This window comes from Prionailurus bengalensis, chromosome D3 (assembly GCF_016509475.1).
Source record: "Prionailurus bengalensis isolate Pbe53 chromosome D3, Fcat_Pben_1.1_paternal_pri, whole genome shotgun sequence".
Taxonomy (NCBI): domain Eukaryota; kingdom Metazoa; phylum Chordata; class Mammalia; order Carnivora; family Felidae; genus Prionailurus; species Prionailurus bengalensis.
Window position 1 is genome coordinate 7,183,654 of NC_057356.1, and position 24,852 is coordinate 7,208,505.

At 43.5% G+C, this 24,852-nt stretch overlaps 1 protein-coding gene across 23 annotated transcripts in view; it reads left to right on the forward strand.

Annotated features, from left to right (window-relative positions):
- CLIP1 (CAP-Gly domain containing linker protein 1) overlaps positions 1-24,852 on the forward strand; it is a 126,641-nt gene that overhangs the window by 38,882 nt on the left and 62,907 nt on the right. For all 23 annotated transcript variants that reach the window (XR_006293852.1, XM_043557490.1, XM_043557503.1 and 20 more), the window contains 3 exons: positions 2,068-2,639; positions 20,080-20,204; positions 20,888-21,110. Coding sequence is in view for 22 of the 23 variants with exons in the window: in XM_043557490.1 (XP_043413425.1) it covers positions 2,068-2,639; positions 20,080-20,204; positions 20,888-21,110 (920 nt within the window). In the remaining variant the exon portion in view is untranslated. The remainder of the gene's footprint in view (positions 1-2,067; positions 2,640-20,079; positions 20,205-20,887; positions 21,111-24,852) is intronic.

Sequence of the window (24,852 nt, forward strand, 5' to 3'; positions counted from 1 at the left end):
CAGGCCAGATGTTACTTCCTCCAGGAGGCCTTTCCTGACTGCTCTGCCTAAAGCCACTGTCTCCTCCACCGCACTTCCATCACCTGAAATCACCTGGTGTGTCTTTTGACTGACCCCACGTCTCTACTCTGGGCTCTGTAATGGCATGGGCTGTGCTGTCGTGCTTTGTCCCCTCATGAAGAACAGTGCCTGTGACTAGGTGCTGGAGTGGTAGAAACTCAAAGAAAAGAGGAGCATGAATAAATACATTATTTCATTTAATCTTTATTTTTATTTTTTTGAAGTTTATTTATTTTGGGTGGGGGGAAGGGCAGAGAAAAAGAATCCCAAGTAGGCTCTGCAAGGTCAGTGCAGAGCCCAGTGTGGGGCTTGGACTCACGAACTGCAAGACCATGACCTGAGCCAAAAGTGGACGCCTAACCGACTGAGCCACCCAGGTATCCCTTATTTTATTACTTTTTTAAAGCTTATTTATTTTGAGAGAGAGCCAGCGTGTGCATGTGAGCGGGAGAGGGGGTAGAGAGAGACAGAATCCCAAGCCGTTTCCACACTGTCACAGAACCTGAGACGGGGTTGGATCCCATGAACCGTGAGATCATGACCTGAGCTGAAATCAAGAGTTGGACACTTAATTGAGCCACGCAGGCACCCGTAAAACTCTTTACATTTATTTATTTTTGAGAGACAGAGAGACGGAGCACAAGTGGGGAGGGGCAGAGAGAGAAGGAGGCAGAATCTGAAGCAGGCTCCAGGCTCTGTGCCCTCAGCACAGAGCCCGACGCAGGGCCTGAGCTCATAAATCGTGAGATCATGACCTGAGCCGAAGTCGGATGCCTAACCGACTGAGCCCTCAGGCGCCCCGAAAACTCTTTAGATACTACTTTCCTCTTACAGATGAAGAAATTGAACTCAGAGATCATGTAACATCCTAAGACTGCAATATGCCTAGTAAATGGTAGTGTGCTTAAGGGGCACCTGGTGGCTCATTCAGTTAAGCGTCTGACTCTTGGTTTCTGCTCAGGTCATGAGCTCATGGCTTTATGAGTTCCAGCCCCATGTTGGGCTCTGTGCTGACAGTGTGGAGCCCTCTTGGGATTCTCTGTCTTCCTCTCTCTCTCTGCCCCTTCCCTGCGCCTGCTGTCTCTGTCTCTCTCAAAATAACCAAAAAAAAAAAAAAAAAAGATAGAGTGGTTAAGATTGTGGACTTGGCCAGTTCATACCAAATATTTAATGAGCACTTGCTGGATGAATGCTGGAATTTCCAGTGTAAATATCACATTTCTGGCAAAATTTAACTTCTGTTTTTGCCACAGGGTAGAGATTACATAAAGTCATCTTGCCTTAGCAGCAAGTTTGGCCAAGTGCTACCTTTTTTTTCCCTTGTGATTTCCACATCTCTGCCAGCAAAGGAATGGGGTTTATCTGGTGTCTTGGAGTGAGGTGGCAGGGCTGCAGCTCCGAGTCCCCTCCTTCTTCAGGCATGACTGCTAATCTCTGCTTCCGAGGTCCCGGACTTGTCAGCCTTCCCTGACTGCACCCACGTGGGAATAGCGCCCGTCTCCGGGGATCTGAATGGGTGTTTGCTCCTGATGTGCAGGGAGGAAGGGAAAGGAAAAGATGAAATCAAACCTGTATTATGATCTATGGGAAAGGGACTTTTCCCCCCTTCTTGGACTTTTTCCAGTCATAATTGCCGGTAAGGATTAATCCCACCAGCTCACTGAGTTTCGACAGCATTGAAAATGGTAGTGGTGGGTCAAGTACTTTTATCTTTTTTTGTTGTCGTTTAATTGATTTAAGTAATCTCTATACCCAATGTGGAGTGCGACCTCACAACCCCGAGATCAAGAGTCGTACGCTTCACTCAGCCAGCCAGGTGCTCTAATGGGTTAAGTACTCTTTGCCTCCTTGTTAAAAAAAAAAAAAAAAAAGGACCACACACACCTTAGAAATGCTGTGACTCCTGTTGCTTTGGGCTTTCTCCAGTTTATTTTCCTTTAAGGTAGAAAGGAGTGGTCCGCTCGAATATGAAAGTGAATCTTCTCTGATCCTTTCTTCTGTTTGTAGTTGTAGCTCCAGTGGAAAGAACAACATCCAGTGAAAAAGCATCAAGTGCGCCATCCTCTGAGGCACAAGAGGAATTTGTGGATGACTTTCGAGTCGGGGAGAGAGTTTGGGTGAATGGGAATAAACCTGGATTCATCCAGTTTCTGGGAGAAACCCAGTTCGCACCGGGCCAGTGGGCCGGGATTGTTTTAGACGAACCCATAGGCAAAAATGACGGTTCAGTGGCAGGAGTTCGGTACTTCCAGTGTGAGCCTCTAAAGGGCATATTCACCCGCCCTTCGAAGTTGACAAGGAAGGTGCAGGCAGAAGATGAAGCTAACGGCCTGCAGACGACTCCTGCTTCCAGAGCGACTTCGCCTCTGTCCACCTCAACGGCCGGCATGATGACCTCGTCCCCAGCAGTCCCTTCAAATATCCCCCATAAATCGTCCCAGCCAACAGCAAAAGAACCTTCAGCTACGTCTCAGATCAGCAACCTTACAAAAACTGCCAGTGAATCTATCTCCAACCTCTCAGAGGCCGGTTCAATCAAGAAAGGAGAAAGAGAGCTCAAAATTGGAGACAGAGTATTGGTGAGTCCGTAGACCTTTCCGAGGTCATTGTGTTGAACTGAGACTAGTTACCGATGAATGGTTGAAATGCACGCAGACAGGCTTGGCATCTGTTCTAGAGGGACCGCTCATTTATAGAGAAATTCGTCAACTTTTCTAATTGTTGGGTTTATGTGTGAAAATGCAGCAAATTGGTAACTGGCTATGTAGAATGAACATAAGTTTGCAATGGTTAGTTGAAGTTTTATCTACCAGTTTAGCCAAAAGAATGTTGAATTTATTATTTGTAACTATTACTTGACAAAACAAGCTCAGAAGTGGACTTGGAAAGTTTTTTCCCCCTGGTTCTTAATTTTTGCTTTAAGGATGGTGTGTAGGTGTATATAAGATCCTGCTTTTTTTTTTTTTTTTTAATTTTTTTTTCAACGTTTTTTATTTATTTTGGGGACAGAGAGAGACAGAGCATGAACGGGGGAGGGGCAGAGAGAGAGGGAGACACAGAATCTGAAACAGGCTCCAGGCTCCGAGCCATCAGCCCAGAGCCCGACGCGGGGCTCGAACTCACGGACCGCGAGATCGTGACCTGGCTGAAGTCGGATGCTTAACCGACTGCGCCACCCAGGCGCCCCAAGATCCTGCTTTTTTAGGTGTCTTGAAAAACTCAGACAAAACAGGATGTCATTTCAGAATTTCTGTGCCTCTGAAATTACCAGGTTCAGATCTAGGAAAAGGAAGGAAATGTGCAGTAGTTTCTGTTTACTAATAGGCAAGAAACACAACATGTAAGGTGTATGCTGTATGTAATTCTAGAACCCCTGAATTTATGACAGTGATTGATGTGTTCTTTGTTTTAAACAAGAAGCTAAAAACACCAGCTTTGCCTTTGTGACCTCAGCAAGTTAAACAAGAAGCTAAAAACACCAGCTTTGCCTTTGTGACCTCAGCAAGTTATTTAACTTCCCAGTTTCCTCATCCGTAAGAACATAATAATAGTACTAACTAACCTCCTAGCATCATTGGAAGGATTAAATTAGATAACACATTTAAACTTTTTAAAAAAATTTTTTAAAATTTTTACTTATTTTTGAGAGAGAGAGAGAGAGAGAGAGAGCGAGCGAGCATGAAAAGTGGAAGGGCAGAAAGAGAGGGAGACACAGAATCCGAAGCAGGCTCCAGGCTCTGAGCTGTCAGCACAGAGCCTGATGCGGGGCTCAAACCCACAAACTGCGAGATCATGACCTGAGCCGAAGTTGGACACTTAACCGGCTGAGCCACCCATGCACCCCAACGCATTTAAATTTCTTAGCAGCGCCTGGTAGACAGCAAACACTCGAGATGGTAACTCTTTTTTTCACTGATGAAAATTTAAAGCTTTCCTATTTCACTCCGTGAACACTTCAGTTAGTTCGGTTAAGGCATGAAGTTGGTCAGCAGTCTCTAACCCTTTGCTCTTCCTTTTCTCGTGTCTGTTGAGCAGCGGTAGAAGTCGCCGGAGGTGGCAGCTTCCAGCGATGCAATGGGAAGACGGGGAGAGCTGTTAGCCCTCAGTGTGCCTCAGGTGGTGTTTCCACAGTGCTCTGGAGGAGCCCCGTGGAACTGAGGAGAAGGAGGCTCGGAAAAGGGTGCTCACTAGTTCAAGGGCTTCCAACCCGAAGAGGGGTAGACGTGCAATTTAAATTTTGGTCTTTTTACTCAGGTGCCTGTTGTGGAGAGGTGATGATTGACAGGATACTTTTTTTTTATGTTTATTTTTGAGAGAGAGAGCACACATGCACACAGGAAAGGGGCAGAGAGAGGGGGAATGTTTCAAGAATCCCATGCACGCAGAGCCCAATGCAGGGCTCGAACTCACAAACTGTGAGATCTTGACCTAAGCTGAAATCAAGAGTCGGACACTTAACCGATTGAGCCACCCAGACGCCCAACAGTATAATTGTAAAATTGAAAGTGTTCTTTGTGGTTTTGTTGTGTTACAGATAGGAAACTTACACCCAGGGAAATGAAGTGACTACCTACAGGTCACACAGTGGGTTCCCAGCAGATTTTAGAGTTAGGACCCAGGACTTCTGGCCCCCAGGCCTGTAGCACCATGAATCCAGGAGACCTCACATACCTGTGGGGGCCTTCTAATACCTCTTACCTTCAAGGGGTTCCTTCTGGATCCCTTTGTTTCAAGGTCAGTGTGTTCCCTCTTCGGTTAGTCATGAATTTCAAAGGCAGATGTGTCAGAACTTAGAGCATGTTGAGACAGCTTTTCCATGCGATGCAACTCAACCTATATCTCATTTGTTTAGCTGCTGTTCCCTTGCTGTACCAGTTTTGGGTTTGGTACAACTGCTCTTTTGTGGCAATAAAGGTTTTTTGATACTTTTTTTCTTTTTCTTTTTCTTTTTTTTTTTTTTTTAACTCTGTAGATAACTGCTGCCATGAATGCCTTTAAAATTTTTTGCTGTGTGTATATATCTTACTTTCACAGGGTAAATTCATAGAGGTGGAATTACTAGTTTAAAGGGTATAAACATTTTTAAGGCTTATGGTACATACTCACATAGTAAGCTTTGGTTAAATCAGAAACCTGTTACCTTAGCACAGGACTGCTCTGTAGATTAGATTGCAGGTTATACGCAATGCCAGACTAAGTGCTTTTTGTCAACAACTTCTTTCTTTCCCATTGGAGAAAGCACATGGCACACTTTCAAAACAAGAAACTCTCCCTTTCCACCAAGCAAAGTGAGTTGATTGAAATCCTGGTCCAGTGGTAAACTGCTTGACTGCTAAAACAGCCGAAATACATGGTCAGCATGGTTTAACTCACAACAAAAGGCTCTCACGAGGATGCTGTGATTAAAGTGGACCTGAAGGATAGGAATTGGGCTGCCCAAAGGAAGTGGTGGTGGGCAGAAGGAGCCTTCTGGCTGAGAGAGGGGCAGACTCCCTGAGATGGGAAGGCGTTGGCATGTTTGAGGAAGAGACCAGTGTCCTTCCCTAGGTGCAGTGTGTGGTAGGAGGTGAGGCTAGTTAACTATGTGGGGTCTGCAGGGACAGGTGACATGGAGCCTATGAGGACAGGCTGTGTTCTCGTTAGGAACAATGAGAGTGGTATTGGATTTGTAGCTTGGGAGGATCACTCTGACTGCTTTGTACAGAATGGACTCGAGGTGGGTAAGAACGGGTTGGAGGTGACCTTTCTTTGAAGAGGTTGGACGTTGAAGGAGAGTACAGAGGTCCGGCTGATGGTCAGGCTGATGCTGGAGGAGTGCTGGGTCTCGGGAAGATTTTGTTTATTTTCTTTTTTTAAAGATCTCAACATCTGGAGTATTTATATTCTGACTAAAATGATCTGGACCCAAGGAACAGGTTACAGACACAGTAGAGAGGGGATCAGTGGTGGACAGAAGTTCCTGGAAGGAGATGTCACCCCAAGCTCATACACAGGAAGAATTAACTGGCTTGTGATTAAGAGAGGGAGACTTCCTCCATTTTTACAGGAAGGAAGAAGGTGAATCTGCAGACACAGGTTGGAGTGTAGAGGTTTGAATGGTGTACTGCTAGGAAAATTTTAATGACATGGTCAGAACTAGCGTACTTGGAGCAAAATTTAACTTGAATCTCTGAGAATTTTAAGTCTTATGAGTGTATTACTGGAACCAATAAAATTATTTACTGCCTTTGGTTAGTATTTCTAGGAGAAATTACAAGAGTACCTTAGAGCCACAGCACTTTAGAGCCTGGATGGGATCTTTTGAAATCACCAAATGCCTCACTTTGCTTATAATACTGAAGCCCAGAGAAGAAGCAGGACTTGCCTCAGGTTGTATAGGTTTGTGATAAACGTGTGTGCGAATGTCCCAGTTTCTGTGTAACACGCCGCTTTGTTTAATAGAAATCTTTGATTTAGAAATATGAAACATTTTTGCTTCAAGATGAATTTATTAAGGAAACTAGATATGAAAATCTGAAATATTTGATACAGAATTTTCCTAATTAAAGTTGGTTACCAAAATCCCACAAAACTAAGATCATCAGATCACTTATGTGAGGCTTGTTCTAGAATGTTCCCAGTCCCACCCACAGGGCCCTCATGACTTCTGCCATGTTGAACTGGTACAGAGAAGCCGGCAGTTGAGCTTGCCTTCATCCCCCCACCCTCTGTAACTTCACTTCTTCAGCCCATTGCACGAAGAGCAAGAAAGTGGATTTCTGCATTGGGTGTGGTGTTTAGCCAAAAGACCTGTGTAAGATCCCAGTAGGAGCTCCGGAGCTATGACTGTATCAGGCACGTGTTTCTTAGGAAGGCAGTTAGGGCTTGCCGAAGCTCCCCTTGTCACCTCTCCCCTGCACCGTACGTACGCTCATAGTCGCCAGCAGGATCAGTTAGCCATGGAGTAAGTTGTGCTGATTTTGGTAATATCTGGAAGCCCGAGGAGGGTCTGTCAGAGCTGCTTGTAACAAACCCATGTGTGTCCTTCCCGTCTCTCTCTGGTCTCTGTGCTCCCATGTGTCCTCGTGAATATTGCGTGGATCTCCCCGAAGATTGCTTTAGCCCATCCGGTGTGATGAGCTGCTTTGGCTTCATACTGGGGCTCACTGGACTCTCAGAGACCTGCCTCATTGCAGACTGGGAATCTCTAGGGTAACTAATTGCCCTGAATGTTTTTGAGATGGCCTTGCTGCATTTTTGGGTATATTTGATATTTCAAGGAGGTGATGTCAGATTCTTGAGAAACATGACTGACTTCCAGCTGTTGTGTTTCAACATGGTTGTCTCCATATCTGGGACTGTATGTTCTGTGCCAAATTCTTAGCCTATGACCATATATGAGAAGGAGACTTCTAAGCACTTTATTTTTTAAAATGACAAGTTTAATGTTCTTATAAGCTGCTCCCAGAGCTCTTACACTAACAGTCCTACGGTATAGATCTGTAGGTCTTTTGGATACTGTGAAAGAAGAAAAAAGTCTTCCTGAGAATTAAAAAATACCTTTATTCATAAGATTTATTTTGTGTGTGCTTGAACCTTAAATAACTATAGTTCATCTAGTATATACTTTGTGTGTCTCTCTTGATTAGTTCAATGTTATGTTTGTGACATCTATCTGTAACTTATTAATTTAAAACACACATATAGCAGGGTCATATTGTGTAAACACCACTTCACAATATACTTCTGTTGACTGGAGGCATTTCTATGCTAGTAAATACAATTCTTATTTAAAATAAGAAGGGGTACCTGGGTGGCTCAGTAGGTTAAGTACCTGACTCTTGATTTCGGCTCAGGTCATGATCTCGTGGTTCATGAGTTCAAGCGCCACATCTGGCTCCATGCTGATGGTTGCGGAGCCTGCTTGAGATTCATTTTCTCTCTGTGCCCTTCCCTTGCTTGTGTGCTATCTCTCTCTCTCTCAAAACAAATAAACTTAAAAAAAAAATAAGTTCTCTTTGGTATCACACTCTTTGGAAGCTATTGCACCTAATTTAAAAAAAATTTTTTTTTTCAACGTTTATTTATTTTTGGGACAGAGAGAGACAGAGCATGAACGGGGGAGGGGCAGAGAGAGAGGGAGACACAGAATCGGAAACAGGCTCCAGGCTCTGAGCCATCAGCCCAGAGCCCCACGCGGGGCTCTAACTCCCGGACCACGAGATCGTGACCTGGCTGAAGTCGGACGCTTAACCGACTGCGCCACCGAGGCGCCCCTATTGCACCTAATTTAATCATAGGCATTAGATTGCTTCCATTGTTTTCCCTCGAAATGAAGTTTCTGTGTAAAGGAATATATAAACATTTAAAATTATAATATGTTGCCAAATTATGGTCCAGAGCACCATTGCCATTTTATGTTTACATAAATATGACCCCACTAAATGCACTTTCTAATAATTTTATTTCTTCTGGTTTCCTCAGTCCTCTTACCAGTGACTTAGAACCCCCAAATCTTCGAGTCTGGTTGTCACATTGCGCTTATATTGGGCATTTGTTCATCACCTACCTGGGCAGGTTCTTGTGGAAGTTGTTCTTTACTGTGGCCTCTCTGTACCTTGATTGCTGGATAGTTTGTTATTTTGAAATACAGAAAGATCTGTTATTTTGTATGCTGCAAAGTTGAGCAGACTCTAGATGTTCACATTGTGTTAAAAACGTTTTGGAGAGGCATCTGCGTAGCTCAGTTGGTTAAGCATCTAATTCTTGGTTTCGGCTCAGGTTTGTGAGTTTGTGCCCCACATGGGACTCTGCTTTGATAGCGCAGAGCCTGCTTGGGATTCTCTCTGTCTCTCTCTCTCTCCCTCCCTCCTTCTCCCTCTCCCCCTCTTCCCCTCTCCCTCTCCCCCTCTTCCCCTCTCCCTCTCCCTCACTCTCTGCCCCTCTCCTGCTCACTCTCTCCCTCAAAATTAATAAGTAAATGCTTAAGAAAAAACAACAAACCTCTTTTTGGAGACCCCGGCTGACTATGGGGATCTTTTCCAGCATAATAGATTTTACTTGGGGACCTGCAGAGAGCCTCACAGTATTGGTGAGAAGCTGGCTCCAGCAGCTGCCTCCTCTTGGTCAGAGCCAGGGCCAGTGGAATCACTTCCTAGCAGTTCATGGTGGGTGCAGGTGCCCTTCCTCCTCCTCCCTGCTTTTACTTGTGAGAGGGTAGAATAAGTGTGCTTTTCCCACTTTTACTTGCAGGGCTTGAGGGTGCATAAAACCATCATGCTAGATGGCATGTTAGATTTCATGTCTTGGGTTTCATCCTCCCCCTCCCCCTCTCTAGCCCTGTTGTCCTGCACTGTCTGAAGTGGGCTGGCGTCACTTTCACCTGGACTTCCAGACCACTGTCCAGCCACTACCTGTCTCTCCCCAGTTCTGTTCTCCACACAGTTACAGAGTGGGGCATCTAAAATGTAGACCTGATCATGCTATTCCTGCATAAAACCCTTTGTGGTGCCCTGTCTGTCTACACCGGTGGTTTTGGTTTTGGTTTTGCAGCGTTGGGAGAGTTTTCTCCAGGGCTTAGTCCCTGAGCCTGGCTAATTAATGTGAGATTAGGTTCTTTTTGCAAACATAAGATATTTTACAGAGATCAAAGCTGGTATCTCTTTAGCCTTGAGAACTTTGTGTAGGCCCTTGGGGCTCCGGAAGTTCTGGTTGAGAACACAGATCCCTCTGTCCTACTGTGGGACTGGGAGAGAGGAAAGGTCAACTACTGCCCAGGCCTGAGTCTAATGTTGGAAAGCGTGTTACTAGAGCACATCTTCTAACTCTTAGTATTGCTTTCATGAAATCGTTAAGCAGAATTAATCAAAATATCTTGAACCTGAGACTAGAGAGTTTGGGCAAAGAATATTTTGAATAGGGGTTTTTAGAGAAGGAAAAATGTAGAAGTCTTCCTTGCAGCTTCTCAGGGATTGGTAATGGGTTTGTTTGACTTCTTCCTAGTTCCCAGGTAATCCTTTCCAGGGAACACTTGTTTAATATACATACACGGTATGGTTAGCTGTTACATGTTGGCTCATTTCTTGTGGTAGTATTCTAGAAATACTATGAATGATGGAGTGAAATAGTTACAAGTTAATCTGGTTGGTGAGCATACTAGCATCTGTATACATTTTTATGTGTCTTTTATTTTTAAAAGTAAGATGCTGTCTGATACCCAGGTGGCATTTCAGTTTTCTGCCTTGCCAGCCCCTTAAGGGAATCCTATTCTTGCTGCTATGACATACATCCATTACCCCATTTATCATCTTTTTTTAATAAACCTATCTTTTATGTGGGTATAAAAAATAGCTGGTATATACATTTTTAATCTTGTTCTTTCTTTTTTTTAAATTTATTTTGAGAGAGAGTGCAAGCGTGAGTGGGGAGGGGCGGAGAGAGACATAGAGAATCTCAGGTGCTTTCAGGGCAGAGCCTGACACGGGGCTCAATCTCACGAACTGTGAGACCGTGACCTGAGTCAAAACCAAAAAGTCTGATGGTCAACCGACTGAATCACCCAGGCTCCCCTCTCTATTGTTTTTAAACCACTCTATGGAGGTATAGTATATGCATCCATTGTGAGTGTATAATTCAGTGGTATTTAATAAATGTATAGAGTTACAAAATCTCTGCAGTCCAGTTTTAGAATATTTCTAGCACCCTAAAAAGTTCTCTTTTACCAGTTGGCAAGTCATTTTCCACTCCCAACTCCCGCCCCAGGCAATCACTGATCTGCTTTCTGTCTTATTCCTTTCCTGGTCACTTTCTATAAATGCCATTATATAACATACAGTTTTTTGTGTGTCTGGCCTCTTCCATAACATAATGTTCGAAGGTTCATCGTGTTGTGGCTCTTTGTTTTTCATGGCTAAATACATTCCGTTTTATGGATATATCACATTTCATTATCCATTTGCCTATATATTTTCTTAAATTTTTGTTAAAGGAATTCCTGCTCCTACTTCAAAATGTCCTGATTTTGGTACTTACTTATAAGCCTCTGTGAAAAAGTCAATAGTTCTGTGCCCATGCTCTGATGTAACAGGCTAACCCTCTCCCCACCCCACTCCCTTTTTCTTTCTGTTTCTTGGTATTCTCATAGGCTTTACGGGTTAACATGCAAGTCAAACAGCTTTTTCTTCTTTTAACCCTCGTCCTTATAATTATGCCGTCTTTTTATTTTACCTGTTTGTTTTCAGGAGAGTCATAGAGTTTATGAGAGGATACCTGTTCCACATCATCTGCGCTTGTCGTAGTATTTTTCTAAGGGGGTTCACTCACTATCATACATTACAGATGGAGAGACTGAAATGATGACATGGAGTGAAGAAACGATGACGTTTACTTAGCCCAGGGAACCGGTAATAGCTGTACTTAACACCTTCTGTCATTCAGTAAATATGCTGAGTGTCTACTCTGTGCCACACCTTCTTCTTGGTGCTGTAGATTTGGCACTGACCGACACACTGCTGTCTAACAGGGCTTCCCATTACATTAAAATAAAATCTGAATTCCGTCCCTGCAGGGCCCACGTGCTCTGGATCCTGCCCACCCTTCTGACCTCCTTTCCCTCAACATGTCTCCCTTCCCCACTCCATTCAGCCACGCTGGCCTTCTTGCTGTTTCCAACCCCCAGACTCATTCGCACCTTGGCATTTGCTCTTTCTTCTGCCCCTGGATCTTCACATTGTTTGTGCCTAGTAGTCATTTGAGCCTTGGCTCAAAGGTCACCTCCTTGAGGATCCTTTTCCTGCTGCCCCGGCTAAAGATCCTTCACAGGCACTATCACATCACCCTATTTTGTTTTGTTTCCTAGCCCTCTACGTTACTCAAAACGTTCATCTTGCTTATTTACTTGTTGATTGTCCATTTTCCCCTGACCAAAATTTAGGCTCCGTGAAAGTCTAGAGACTTTGTATGTCGTTCACGATCATATCCCCAGCACTTACGATAGTGCCTGACACATAGTAGGTACTCATAAATATTGTTAAAGAACCAGAGGGTTTTTAGTATAGCTGTCACGTACCCTCAAAGAGGGGGAGTAGAATTGTAAAGGATGACCACAAGAGGTGCAGTTAGGAGCCGGGGTAAAAATGAGGTAGGAAGGTTTAACCCTTCTCTGTGGGAGGCTTGCTCCAAAAAACCATCCCAAGTGGGGTTGGCTCTCTAGTTGAGGTAATACAGAATACCCGTGCTGGCACCTTCATTTCACAGCTGATTAAGTTTTAAGTCAGGGCTAAATTTGTACTTGGTAAATACCAATTAGCCATATTTACTTATAAACTTTTTATAAATAAACTGCTTAACTCAGAATATGGCAAACAAGAGGCCACCTCGTGAAGTTTCGTTGATCATAATATTCCTGTGAAACAGTCCCTCGTTACCACTCATTGAACGTTTGCTAGCTTTGGAAACGAGGACACAGATTACGGGGCACGTTTGGGATTGGTGATAAATAGATGGGAGAGTTCAGAGAGCATTAAGTGTTTCCTCTTTCCTGTTCGTGGACTCGCTCATTAGCTGGCCGAATTCGTCAGTGTTCTTCTTTGTCACAGGAGCACCGGAGTTTGCAAGAAGAGTATTTGTATGTTCGCACAGCATTTTGTAGAAGCCTCTTAAAACTACGTACTGCTTTTCACCGGAATTGGTGGTCTCATTTTCTCTCTCCATCAGTGACCAACACTGTGTTCTGTTTATATTTGTATCCCAAGGACCTAAGCACTCAAATATATATTGTATGAGTGAATAAGAACTTACAAATCTGAGATTTTCTGAAGCGTGAAAACAGTGGCTTTGTTTTTCTTTGAGGTCCTAGTTTAAGTTAATTTTGTCTCTAGTAGTGAGTTCTTTTTTTTTTTTTTCCCAATGTTTATCTTTCAGAGAGAGAGAGAGAGAAAGAGAGCAAGAGCATGTGAGCAGGGGAGGGGCAGAGAGAGAGGGAGACACAGAATCCGAAGCAGGCTCCAGGCTCCAGGCTCTGAGCTGTCAGCACAGAGCCCGACATGGGGCTCAAACTCAGGAACCACGAGATCACTAACTAAGCTGAAGTGAGACACCTAACTGACTGAGCCACCCAGGTGCCCCTCTAGCAGTGACTTCTGATTTTCACTTAGATTGACCACAGTTTAGGAGTTAATATGCTCGTTGTCTGAAAGTAAAGGGAGTGAATGGTAGTTATTTGTGTCTGTCATGGAAATCTAGTTTTTTGTATTTATATTAAAAATTTGTTTTCTCTAAAAATCCTGATATCTGTCTCTAAAACATAGATTTGAAAATTGTGTCTTATATCTAATGTAACCGCATATACTAAAATACTGTGGATTCTCTGGAACACTTGAGAAGTAAAACTAACTTCATAAAGTCATGTGTTTGTTTTGTTTTGCTTTTTTATTTTCAAGAGAGAAGGCATGAGCAGGGGGAAGGGGCAGAAGGAGAGAGAGAGAATCCCAAGTAGGCCCTGTGCTGTTAGCTCAGAGCCTGACATGGGGCTTGATCCCATGACCTTGGCATCATGACCTGAGCTGAAATCAAGAGGCAGATGTTCAACTGACTGAGCCACCCAGGCACCCCTATAAAATCATATTTAAATACTTAAAAAAAATCTGACTATAGAATGATTAAGTAGAAAAGGATTTGAATGAATGAATGACTTCCGGTCTCTGTTGAAGATATTTTGAGCAACTACTGATGATCTTTTACAAGAAGAGGGAAAGTATATGGTCTGTCATAGGAGTCAAGAGTTTGAGGTTTGGTGGGAGAAAAAAATAAAAAACCGCTCATCGTAGGAACCAGTAGTCATCCATTTCAAACAAAGTTTGTGGTATGGTATTTTTTTCTTCAGGGTAAATGTATATTTTACTACCTGCCTTTAGAGAAATAGTTGCTTATGTGCTATTTGTGGTGTTTAAATTTTTTTAAATTTAATTTTCTTTTTTTTTTTATAATAAATAAGACATTTATTTTTCATACTCATTTGGGGGAAAGGAAAAAAGCCAGTTTGCCTTATCCAATGATGATCTTTCTGAAAGAGTGTCCATTCATTCCATAGAATTGGATAGGTTGCTTGATCTGAGGATTTTGGACTTTTCACTCATAAAGAGAACTTCCTCTTTGAAGAGAGTGGTCAGAGGGTGAGTCTTCATGAGCAGCTTTGCTGGTGCACAGCCAGAGTGCCTCTCTGAGTGAAGCTTTTCCCACACTGGCCACACAGTAGGGTGTCTGTCCTGTGTGGATTTTGCCATGTGGGGTACAATTCTTCCTGGTGTGGAAACTTCTGCACTGTGTACAGGCATAGGGTTTCAGGCTTGTGCAGACTTTGAGGTGGTCAGTTAAGCTTAATTCAGCTTCCTTACTTTTTTATTTTTTAAAGAACAGAGCCTTTAATTTTTTAAAAATGTTTATTTATTTTTAAGAAAGAGGGAGGGAGAGAGAGAGAGAGAACGAGCGAGCACGCCAGCAGGGGCGGGGCAGAGAGAGAGGAGGGACAGAGGATTTGAAGCAGGCTCTGTGCTGACAGCAGGGAGCCCGATGCGGGACTTGAACTCAAGAACCGTGAGATCATGACTTCAACTGAAGTCAGACGCTTCACTGACTGAGCCACCCAGGTGCCCATAAGCTTCCTTTCTGATTGAAGGCTTTTCACCACTGTGAACTTTTTTCTATGAACAGCAAGGTGATTTTGATTCCTGAAGCTTCTCTGACAAATAGCACACTCATAGGGTTTCTGTCCGGTGTAGAGTCTTTCATGAACGGCCAGACTACCTCGTTGACTAAAGCTTTTCTCACACTCCTTGCACTGATAGGGCTTCTCTCCTGTGATTACTGTTGGCCATGAAACTTTTTCCACAGTGGGTACACTCAAAGGGGCTTTGACCAGTGTGGATTCTCTCATGCAAGGTTAGACTAACTCCTTTGTGCCTGAAGGATTCTCCACATTCCTGACCTTCATAGACCATCTGTCTTACTCCTGGCGAATCTTTCCTGTAGTGTCTTAGAATCTGGGCATTTTGTTCTAGCTTCTCTCTTAAAAAATTCTGGAAATCGTAGCTTGAGGATCCTGTGGCATCAGAGTGATCATATTTGTGGTTGGGGCTTCTATCATCACATTAAAAAGTGCTACATTCTGGATACATCTTCCATGACAGTCCAGCAGGGTAGCTGTTGGAAATGCAAACATGTCCGTGCCTGCTCAGTGTCCTTAATCACCACCTGTTCATGTGATTCTTCCATGGGCTGTCCTTAAACACCACAGTGGCCTACACCAGCAGACAGACAAAGCCTGGTGCCGAGCCCACAGCAGCGCCTGCCTGTTTGTGGTATATATATTTTATAATGTTTATTTATTCTTGAGAGAGCACGAGTGGGGGGAAGGAGCAGAGAGAGAGAGGGAGACCCAGAATCCGAAGCAGGCTCCAGGCTCTGAGCTGTCAGCACAGAGCCCGACATGGGGCTCAAACTCACGAATGGCGAGATCATGACCTGAGCTGAAGTTAGACACTTAACGGATTGAGTCACCTAGGCACCCCTGTGGCTTTTTTTTTTTTTTTTTTTTTTAATCTTCCAAATGAAGCCTGTGGTTTGCTTGGGTTATTTACTGACCACAGCCTGCTTGACGCCTCTTAGAAAAATGATTGTCATGACAGTAAACTTAGACTCGCCCCCAAAGAATTCAACAGATTATCTGATGAGATTGTATCATCTTTCATGACCTGTGTCCTGTTCATGTGATGCTGGGTAGATGGCAGCTCGGAGTGATGTGATCTAGGAGGGTGGAGAACACTGAGGTCAGCTTTATGTAGGTGACTATTTGTAGGTTCCGCGAATACCAGTAAGAGTATCATAAAGTCAAAGTGCCAGATGGAGAACTAGTATTCCGGTTCGCACGGGCAGAGACTCGCTGTTAGCATCTCTTGGAGCCTTACACGGTCAGACACCGCTCTGAGCAATTTTATGTGAGTTGGTTTACTTGACCCTCACAACAGCCCTAAAGTCATCACCATTTTACTTATGAGGAAACTGAGATTTAGAAATTAAGCAACCTGACCAGTTAATAGAGCTGGCATTTGAATCTGTCCAACTTCAGAGCCCTTGCCGTGTGTCAGCATGTTTCTTTCTTTACTCACTTCTGAGATGTCACATTCAACCTCAGCCACAGGAGATCTTGTTCCTTTGGTCAGTTTATGTGGAAAAGTGGCGTTTTCTGTGTAGGCTCCAGTGGAGACGGTCACCTTCCATTTATTCTGCAAATGTTTTTCTGAGGGTCCGCCGTGCTGTGCTGGGCATTGCGGGTTGCAGGGCCAGATACAACAGGGCTCCTGTGTGGAGTTTTCTCCATCTGTGTCTTGCCTCGTTGATACCTGTCATGACACCAGGATGCTTCTGTAATGTCCTGGCGCTGCCTGCCCTCTGTCACCCTTCACATGCCCTTCCTGCCTGAAGTGCCTTAAACCGTCTCCCTTAGTTCCTTAAATCAGTTTCAGTATCTCTGAAAGTTTTTCTTTCAGAGGAAAAGTACATAGTCTCGAGGGGCACCTGGGTGGCTCAGTCAGTTGAGCGTCTGACTCTTGATTTTGGCTCAGGTCATGATCTCACAGTTGTGGGATCAAGCCCCACACTGGGCTCTGGGCTGACAGCACAAAGCCTGCTTGGAAGTCTCTGTCTCTCTCTGCCTTTTCCCCCGTTGCATGTGCTCTCGCTCTCTCTCAATAAATAAACTTTAAAAACTACATAGGCTTGAGGCTTTAATGTTTTTTCCATCTTCAACAAAGGGTTAAAGCTGAAAAAAAATCTGCCATCCCAAACTCCTAGAAAGCTATATGCAGAGAAAATTAGAAACAAATGCCTTTAGTATTAAAAAGCAAGACAAAAAATAAATGTAGTATTGGTCTTAAGAAACTAGGAAGGCGGGGCGCCGGACTGGCTCAGTCCATAGAGCATGTGACTTTTCTTTTCTTTTTTTTTTTTTTAAACATTTATTTATTTTTGAGACAGAGAGAGACAGAGCATGAGCAGGGGAGGGTCAGAGAGAGAGGGAGACACAGAATCGGAAGCAGGCTCCAGGCTCTGAGCTGTCAGCCCAGAGCCCGACGCGGGGCTCGAACTCACGGACCGCGAGATCGTGACCTGGCTGAAGTCGGACGCTTCACCGACTGAGCCACCCAGGCGCCCCGAGCATGTGACTTTTGATCTCTGGGTTGTGAGTTCAAGCCCCATGTTGGGCCTAGAGCTTACTTAAAAAAAAATAACAGGGGCACCTGGGTGGCTCAGTCGGTTAAACATCTGACTTTAGCTCAGGTCATGATCTCACAGTTTGTGGGTTCGAGCTCCTTCTCAGGCTCTGTACTGACAGCTCAGAGCCTGGAGCCTGCTTCAGATTCTGTGTCTCCCTCTCTCTCTGCCCCTCACCTGTTCACACTCTGTCTCTCTCTCTTTCAAAAATATACATTAGAAAAATAATAAAAGTAAATAAAAATAACACTAAAAAAAAGAAACTAGGAAGGAAAGAACAATAAACAAAAAGGAAGTAGGAAAAAGGAAGTAGTGAAGATAAAATGTGAATTCAAGAAAACAGAGAACATCAAGAAAGAAAAAAAAAAAAACCTAAAAGCTGGTTCCTTTTTTAATTTTATTTATTTATTTTTTTTACATTTATTTATTGAGAGACATAGAGAGACAGAGCACATGTTGGGGAGGGGCAGAGAGAGAAGGAGACACAGAATCCGAAGCAGGCTCCAGGCTCTGAATTGTCAGCACAGAGCCCGAAGCGGGGCTCGAACCCACAAACCATGAGATCGTGACCCGAGCCGAAGTCTGACGCTTAACTGACTGAGCCACCCAGGCGCCCCAAAGCTGGTTCCTTTTTCAGATCAGTAATAAATTACTGTCCCAAGTTAATATAACTTGTTTTAGAATTAGTCAAAATTCTTTATTTTTAAATGTATTAAATTGACTAAACCTACCTAACTATCAGTAGGGGCTGATTGAATAAACTGGAACACATCCACACAGTGGAATGGTCGACCGCAGTTGCAAACAGAAGGAAGTTCTCTGCATTCTGCATGGTGCAGCACAGTGCATGTAGAATGCTAGCTTTTGTGTAAAAATAAAAGGGAGGAAAAAGAACATACGTCAACATGTGCTTTCATCTGCAAGTACAAATGCCAGGAGGAAGGAGGCATTGCTCATCAGTAACCATGCTTCCCATGTAGTAGGAGTGGGGCAGCTGTGGACAAGAGTTCAGTAAGGGCGACTCCTCCCTCCATGTGTATTTTTAATGTTTGTTTATTTTTGAGAGAGAGAGTGTGAGCGGGGGAGGGGTAGAGAGTGAGGGTGATGGAGAATCCAAAGGAGGCTCTTCACTTATAAAACTGCTCTAAAAAAGAAACAAAAAAAAGTTCGATGCAGGGCGCAAGCTCACGAGCTGTGAGATCATGACCCAAGCTGAAGTCGGACATTGAACCCACTGAGCCACCCAGACGTTCCCATGCATATTTCTTTTAGAATTTTTGGAACCATGAGAATGCATTGCTTATTCGAGAATTAATTTAAGTTTGTTATGTATAAAGGTTTTTTTTTTTTTTCCCCCCAATCAATAGGAAAAAGGTGAACAGCTCAAACAAAAAGTGAGGAAAGTGCCTATCGCGGTGCCTCCGTGTTGTGGGATCCTAGCCCGCTGCAGTGTGGTGGGGGGAGTGAACCAGAACAGCAGGGTCTGTCTCGGGGTGTTGAGAATACAGGCAAAACATTTATTTTCTTTCTTGTAATGTTCTTAAGTTCCTGCAGTGACTCCTCTCTGTAACAGAGGCAATTTCTAAAGAAGCAATTAAGATAAAGGAAGCCTAGAACAAAGTAAGAAAATTAAAAAAAGGAAAGTCAATCTGAAGAGTAGCAAGGGAAAACAGCGCTAGCAGATGTGACACAGATTATAAAGCAGCAGTAATTGTGATGCTGTGGCAGCAGCACAAATCCTGAACTTTCAAAGCTGTAGAAAGACTCACGCGCATCAGTGCGTGCTTGTGTGCCCCTGAGAGATTGTGGCAAAATGAGTATTTGAAGTCGAAAAGTAATGGAAAAGGAAGGAATAATTCATAAATGGTGGTTGGTAATTTTGGAAATAATGTTCGCATAGTACATCAAACGGCTGGGACAGAGTTACACATTAAGGAAGACTGACAGCTTTGAGCAGTTCATGTCAAACAAAATGTGAAGAATAGTAATCTTAATAGTCATGAGGAAACAGCCTTACAGTAGAAAATATCTGTAGAGTTAAATTATTTTAAAGAATTCACATTTTCATGCAGCATATACTTAGGCCAAAAGCAAATGCGTGTAGTTGTGTATCCGTCCTTAATATGGATGTGTCTTGTTTTCCGTGGATAAAGATGTAAAGGAAGTATGAGACACAGCAACTGTCACAGTGTAGGAGTATAGATGAATTTTGTTTTCCCTTAATGATGTGCCAATTTTATTTTTGTAGCAAATGCTTATTTTTTTAATGTTTATTTTCAAGACCGTGCGAGTGGGGGAGGGGCAGAGAGAGGGGGACAAATCCAAAACGGGCTGTGTGCCGACAGCAGAGATCCTGTGGTGGGGCTCAAACCCACGAACCGTGATATCATGACCTGAGTCGAAGTCAGTTGCTCAATGAACTCAGCCACCCAGGTTCCTCCCAAATACTTATTTTGAAGCTGGAAAATCCCTCTGGAATAATAAAGTATTTTTAACGAAGGGACAAATTAATTTGGTGGAGAGCCCAATGACTATATATTATTTAGGCTATTTCATTACTGGGACATATCAGATCACTCTCGTAATATAAATCATTCAGGTAAACTTTACCAGTGTTTGGAGAAAGCTCTTTAAAAGCTGAAGAGAAGGCAGAGAGAAGAAGCCATCAAGGGTAATGGTGGAGAGTTCTGTACTTAATTGTCAGTTGCAGCTGCAAAGGATTAAGCTATAGAATTCTGTTCACCTCTTTATTTTTACATTCTCCTTTTCCAGGTTGGTGGCACCAAGGCTGGCGTAGTCCGGTTTCTTGGGGAGACAGACTTTGCCAAGGGGGAATGGTGTGGTGTGGAGTTGGATGAGCCTCTTGGGAAGAACGATGGGGCTGTTGCTGGAACCAGGTTTGTTTGGAGTTGGAATCTTGCCTCCCTCTTGCACATAGAAACGCTCAAGCAGATCTCACCAAGAGCTGCACTTTTATTTCTTAAGGCTCATTTACTGATTTTTTTCCCCCCACCAGAATTGGAGACATTCTTTTAACTGTTTCTTTTAGTAATATGTAATGCATCTGAGTAAATTCTGAACAAGCATTCGATTTATTTATTTTTTTTAGAATAGTTTTAGTTTCATAGCAAAATTGAGAGGAAGGTACAGAGTTCCCATATGTCCCCTGCTCCCAACGTGCACAGCCTCCCCAGCTATCAACGTCCTGCCACCCGATGGTACGTTTGTTACAACTAATGAACCTAGATTGACACATCATAGTTTGAACCCCTCTGTTACAGGTTTATCAGATAGCAGATCTATTTATTCCCTTGTACTTTAGTAGATCTTTAGTAACAGATCAGTAATTCTGTCTCTGTGTATCATATTGTTATTTTTTAGTGTGTTTTCTAAAACATCCTGGAGGTTATCAGCCTACATACATGTGAATGCTACATGCTGGTTGATCACCCCAGCTTTCTGGTAGAATTCACAGCAAACCAGTCATGAGTTATGACCAGAAAACTATGCTTTTGCTTATAGTTGTTATTTCTTGTAATTAAGTCTTTTTGGTCACTGCTTTTATTGTTATTCCCTAAAGGTATTTTCAGTGCCAACCCAAATATGGCCTGTTTGCTCCTGTCCACAAAGTAACCAAGATTGGTTTCCCTTCCACGACACCGGCCAAAGCCAAGGCTGCCGCCGTGAGGCGAGTGATGGCGACCACGCCCGCCAGCCTGAAGCGCAGCCCTTCCGCCTCGTCTCTCAGCTCCATGAGCTCAGTGGCCTCCTCCGTGAGCAGCAAACCCAGCCGTACTGGATTAGTAAGCCTCCCCGTCCTCACTGCATGTCTCTCCCTTCCAGGCACGATAAATGCCTGCTGCTGGTGGACCTGCTTTGCTTTAGGAGCTATTAACTTGCCTTGTACTGAGTGTTAGTTGTAGCTTGTTGGAGGTCCGTTCCAGATGTCATAAAACAAAGCTTTAGCAGGAAGACAGATTTTGAAATAGGGTTTTGAACTCTGCTTCCAGGTTCTTGAGGCTCTAAGATGTATCTAGTTCTTGGTGAGTCTGTAGTAACTACTGTTGAGTCTAACATATGGGGTGATTTTCTCTGAAATTATTTTGGGCACAAGAATGACAGGAAAAAGGGAGGGATTGTTTTCCTCAACAACTTAGGTCTCTCTGACTTGAAACAATTTGAAGGAACTAAAGTATTCTGAGAAAAGGCGTGTTCTTAGAATTTAGGTAGCGTGTTAATACAGTCTAACCCACCGAGAGCGGTTAGTGTGTGGGATGTTCCTGTCTTGCGCCAGAGGACACACGGCAGAACGAGCAGAACTTGCAAGGATGCTAGGAAGTGCCACGCTGTGTCTCCTCTCTCCATCTCTTCCTCTCCCTTCTGCTTCCTCTCTCCACCTTTTTCCCATTAGGTCAGTAAAAATAGAATGATGAGAATTAAAATAGGCAGTGGTGGCTCATTCTGTTTGTTAATACAGTGTTTTATTAGGGTCAGAACAATGACTTCTTGTCTTGTCTCCTGCCAGTAAATTTATTTACTTGAAGTGAGGCAAACACTGTTTAGATTTGTAATGGCAGCATAAGACTGCGCTGCAGACTGAATTCTGGATCTCTGTGTTAATGACCGTAAACTACAGACAGAAGGGAGAATGTTAAATGGTGTGATCGGAAGTAAGGCTGCTGGCCTGCGGTCTCGTTTTGCCTTCTCTTCCACGGTCCACAGTCCTTGGGAAGAGAACGGGGGAGGATTCTTTCCTTCTAGTGTGGGGTGGGGGAGGAGTGCTCCTCTGCCAGCCAGCTGGACTTTCTCTTAAATTTAGGTAAAATAAATACCTGCTTGGACTATTTCATTTCACATATGAAAAGAAAGTCTACATCTTCAAGAGAAAAATTACAAATGGACTTTTACAAGAAAAGCTTGATAAGAACAATGACATAGAGGTGAAGCCACCCCTCTTTGGACAGAGCATCGTTCAGCAAACTCACATGGACATCTAGTCTACTTTGCTAATCCAGGAACAAGTCCATGCAAGTGTCTTCTCTGGATTAGGAATTCTTTCTTGAGTCACTTTTATTACGTTGTAATTGTAAGTGTCCCATTTCTTTGGAAGACAGCCGAGCTCTCCCTGCTCCCTCCCAACCTCTCCTCTTTTCAGACCAGTCCTGATCGTTCTTAGTTCACCTCACTCAGTGAAGAAAAGTGACAAGAGAGAAAGGAGTCGTCTTGTCTTGTAAAACAGCTTGTTTTTGTATATCTTTATGGAGGGTGGCTGTAGTTTCTAAACCAAAAATCACCATAAAAGAATATGCCAAAAATACAGAAAAAGTGACTTCCTAGAAATATATCTCCCCAGAATAATCCCATGCATATGTATGGAAAGGTCTAATGATTCTTGAATGTAGAATCCTCCGAAGTACTGAGCACAGAGGTGCCCAAATGCTCTGATTTCCCAGCCCCTTAAGAATTATTTTTTCATAGGGCCCCCAGGCGGAAAGAAATAGCAATTCTGTTTATGAAGCAGCTAAGGACAAACAAGTTAATATTTATGTTCTAGCAAGTTAGTAGTTGTTCAAAAAGAACGATACACATTAACTGAGAGAAAAAAGGATTTAAAAAAAAATTTTTTTTTTTTAACGTTTATTTATTTTTGAGACAGAGAGAGACAGAGCATGAACAGGGGAGGGGCAGAGAGAGAGGGAGACACAGAATCGGAAACAGGCTCCGGGCTCTGAGCTGTCAGCACAGAGCCCGATGTGGGGCTTGAACTCACGGACCGTGAGATCATGACCTGAGCCGAAGTCCGACGCTTAACCGGCCAAGCCACCCAGGCGCCCCGAGAAAAAAGGATTTTTAGTTAATTCGTAAATAATGAAGCTTAGTGTTAGGTTGTATGGTCCTCTTGGGCACTGTACATGCTTGTCAAACCTTGGAGTCTTACTGAAAACTGCCACCTTCGTTTCCTCTGACACATTGTGTCACTGATTTGCACAGTATTGGCTTTTTGTCATGGCAGCAACCAAGGCCTAGCTTTGGGAAGGCACAACGTTATCGAAAGGAATATAGTCCAGTTGCCTCAAACTCCATTGCCCCAAGCTGGTAGTTTGCATGGTGTCCAACCGGTGGTGCTGTGTTTCCCTTGAAATTTGAAAATCTTCCACAGCGCCCAGTGACTTGGCTGCAGCACCCTGGGTTATCTCTGTGCAGGGAACCTCAGATCTACTTTACCCAGGAAGAAAAGTTAGTACCGAGAAAGTATAATTTTAACCATATAATGAAATTGGAAAGTCAAGGTCAGATGGTTAAAAGAACACTCCCCCCGCCCCAGTATGTTTATGTAATTCAAGAAATTTCACAAAATAGAAATAAGCAGAAATAGAAACTCTAAGAGTAAAGGAATCCAGTCAAGCCCCAAACTGTCTAACTATTAATGACAGATGCTCATTCTGTCTGCCTCCTGGACGAGGGCTCAGATAGACGCACGAAGAGCATTCGAGTGGCAAACAAGGCTTTGATTGCAGGAGATGAAGTCAGGGCTGACTTGATCCAGATCCAGCGATCTGATCTCTAAGTCCACGGCCTTGGACAAATGCTTGCCAAGGGATGAGGCCTTTCCTGAACTCCCTCCCAGCCCCTGGAGCCTCACTTGGAAGAATGCTGTTCAACTTGCACACATTATCCCTTGCCATAATGGGAGGTTGTTTTCTCTGTTTTTATCTGAACGATTAGCCTCAGTGTGGAGGAACAGCACAGAGTTAACAGAGGCCCCGGGCGGCTTTCTTTCTCCACCCCTCCCCCCTCCGCGTTTCTGCTCTGCCTTATTTTCTGTCTCCTCCCCTTCCCTCTCCAATCCCCTTACCGCTCCTCCCATCCCCTCCTCCTCTTTCTCCACAGATTCTCTTTCCCTCTTTTTCCTCCCTCTGCATGTCCTCTGTCTCCCTTTCTCTTATGCGTGGACTTGCCCACAGACATGCACACTCACCCCATACACATGCACTTTTTAAGGCAGATAGAGTTTTCCTCTTCGTCTGATATTCATAAATCCCTCTGGTGATTGGGATTCAGGTCTTCAAGTTCTGGATTCCTGGGTGAGATCTACTGTGCCTTTCATTTGTTTAAAAAAGTTTTTATTTAAATTAATAAATGAAATTTAATTAAAAATTAAAATTAATTTCAAGTATACAATTTAGTGATTCAACACTTCCATCCAACACCTGGTGCTCATCACAAGTGCCCTCCTTAATCCCCATCACATCACCTATTTCCCCCATTCCCCCCTCCCCCCTGGTAACCATCAGTTTGTTCTCTTAAGAGTCTGTTTCTTGGTTTGTCTCTCTCGTTTTCTTCCCTTTGCTCGTTTGTTTTGTTTCTTAAATTCCACATATGAGTGAAATCATATGGTATTTGTCTTTCTCTGACTTATTTCTCTTAGCATTATACTCTCTAGATCCATCCACATTGTTGCAAATGGCAAGATTTCATTCTTTTTTATCTGTGCCTTTCATTTTGAAAGAAAGATGAAGAAAATCCTGACAAAATCCAACTGTT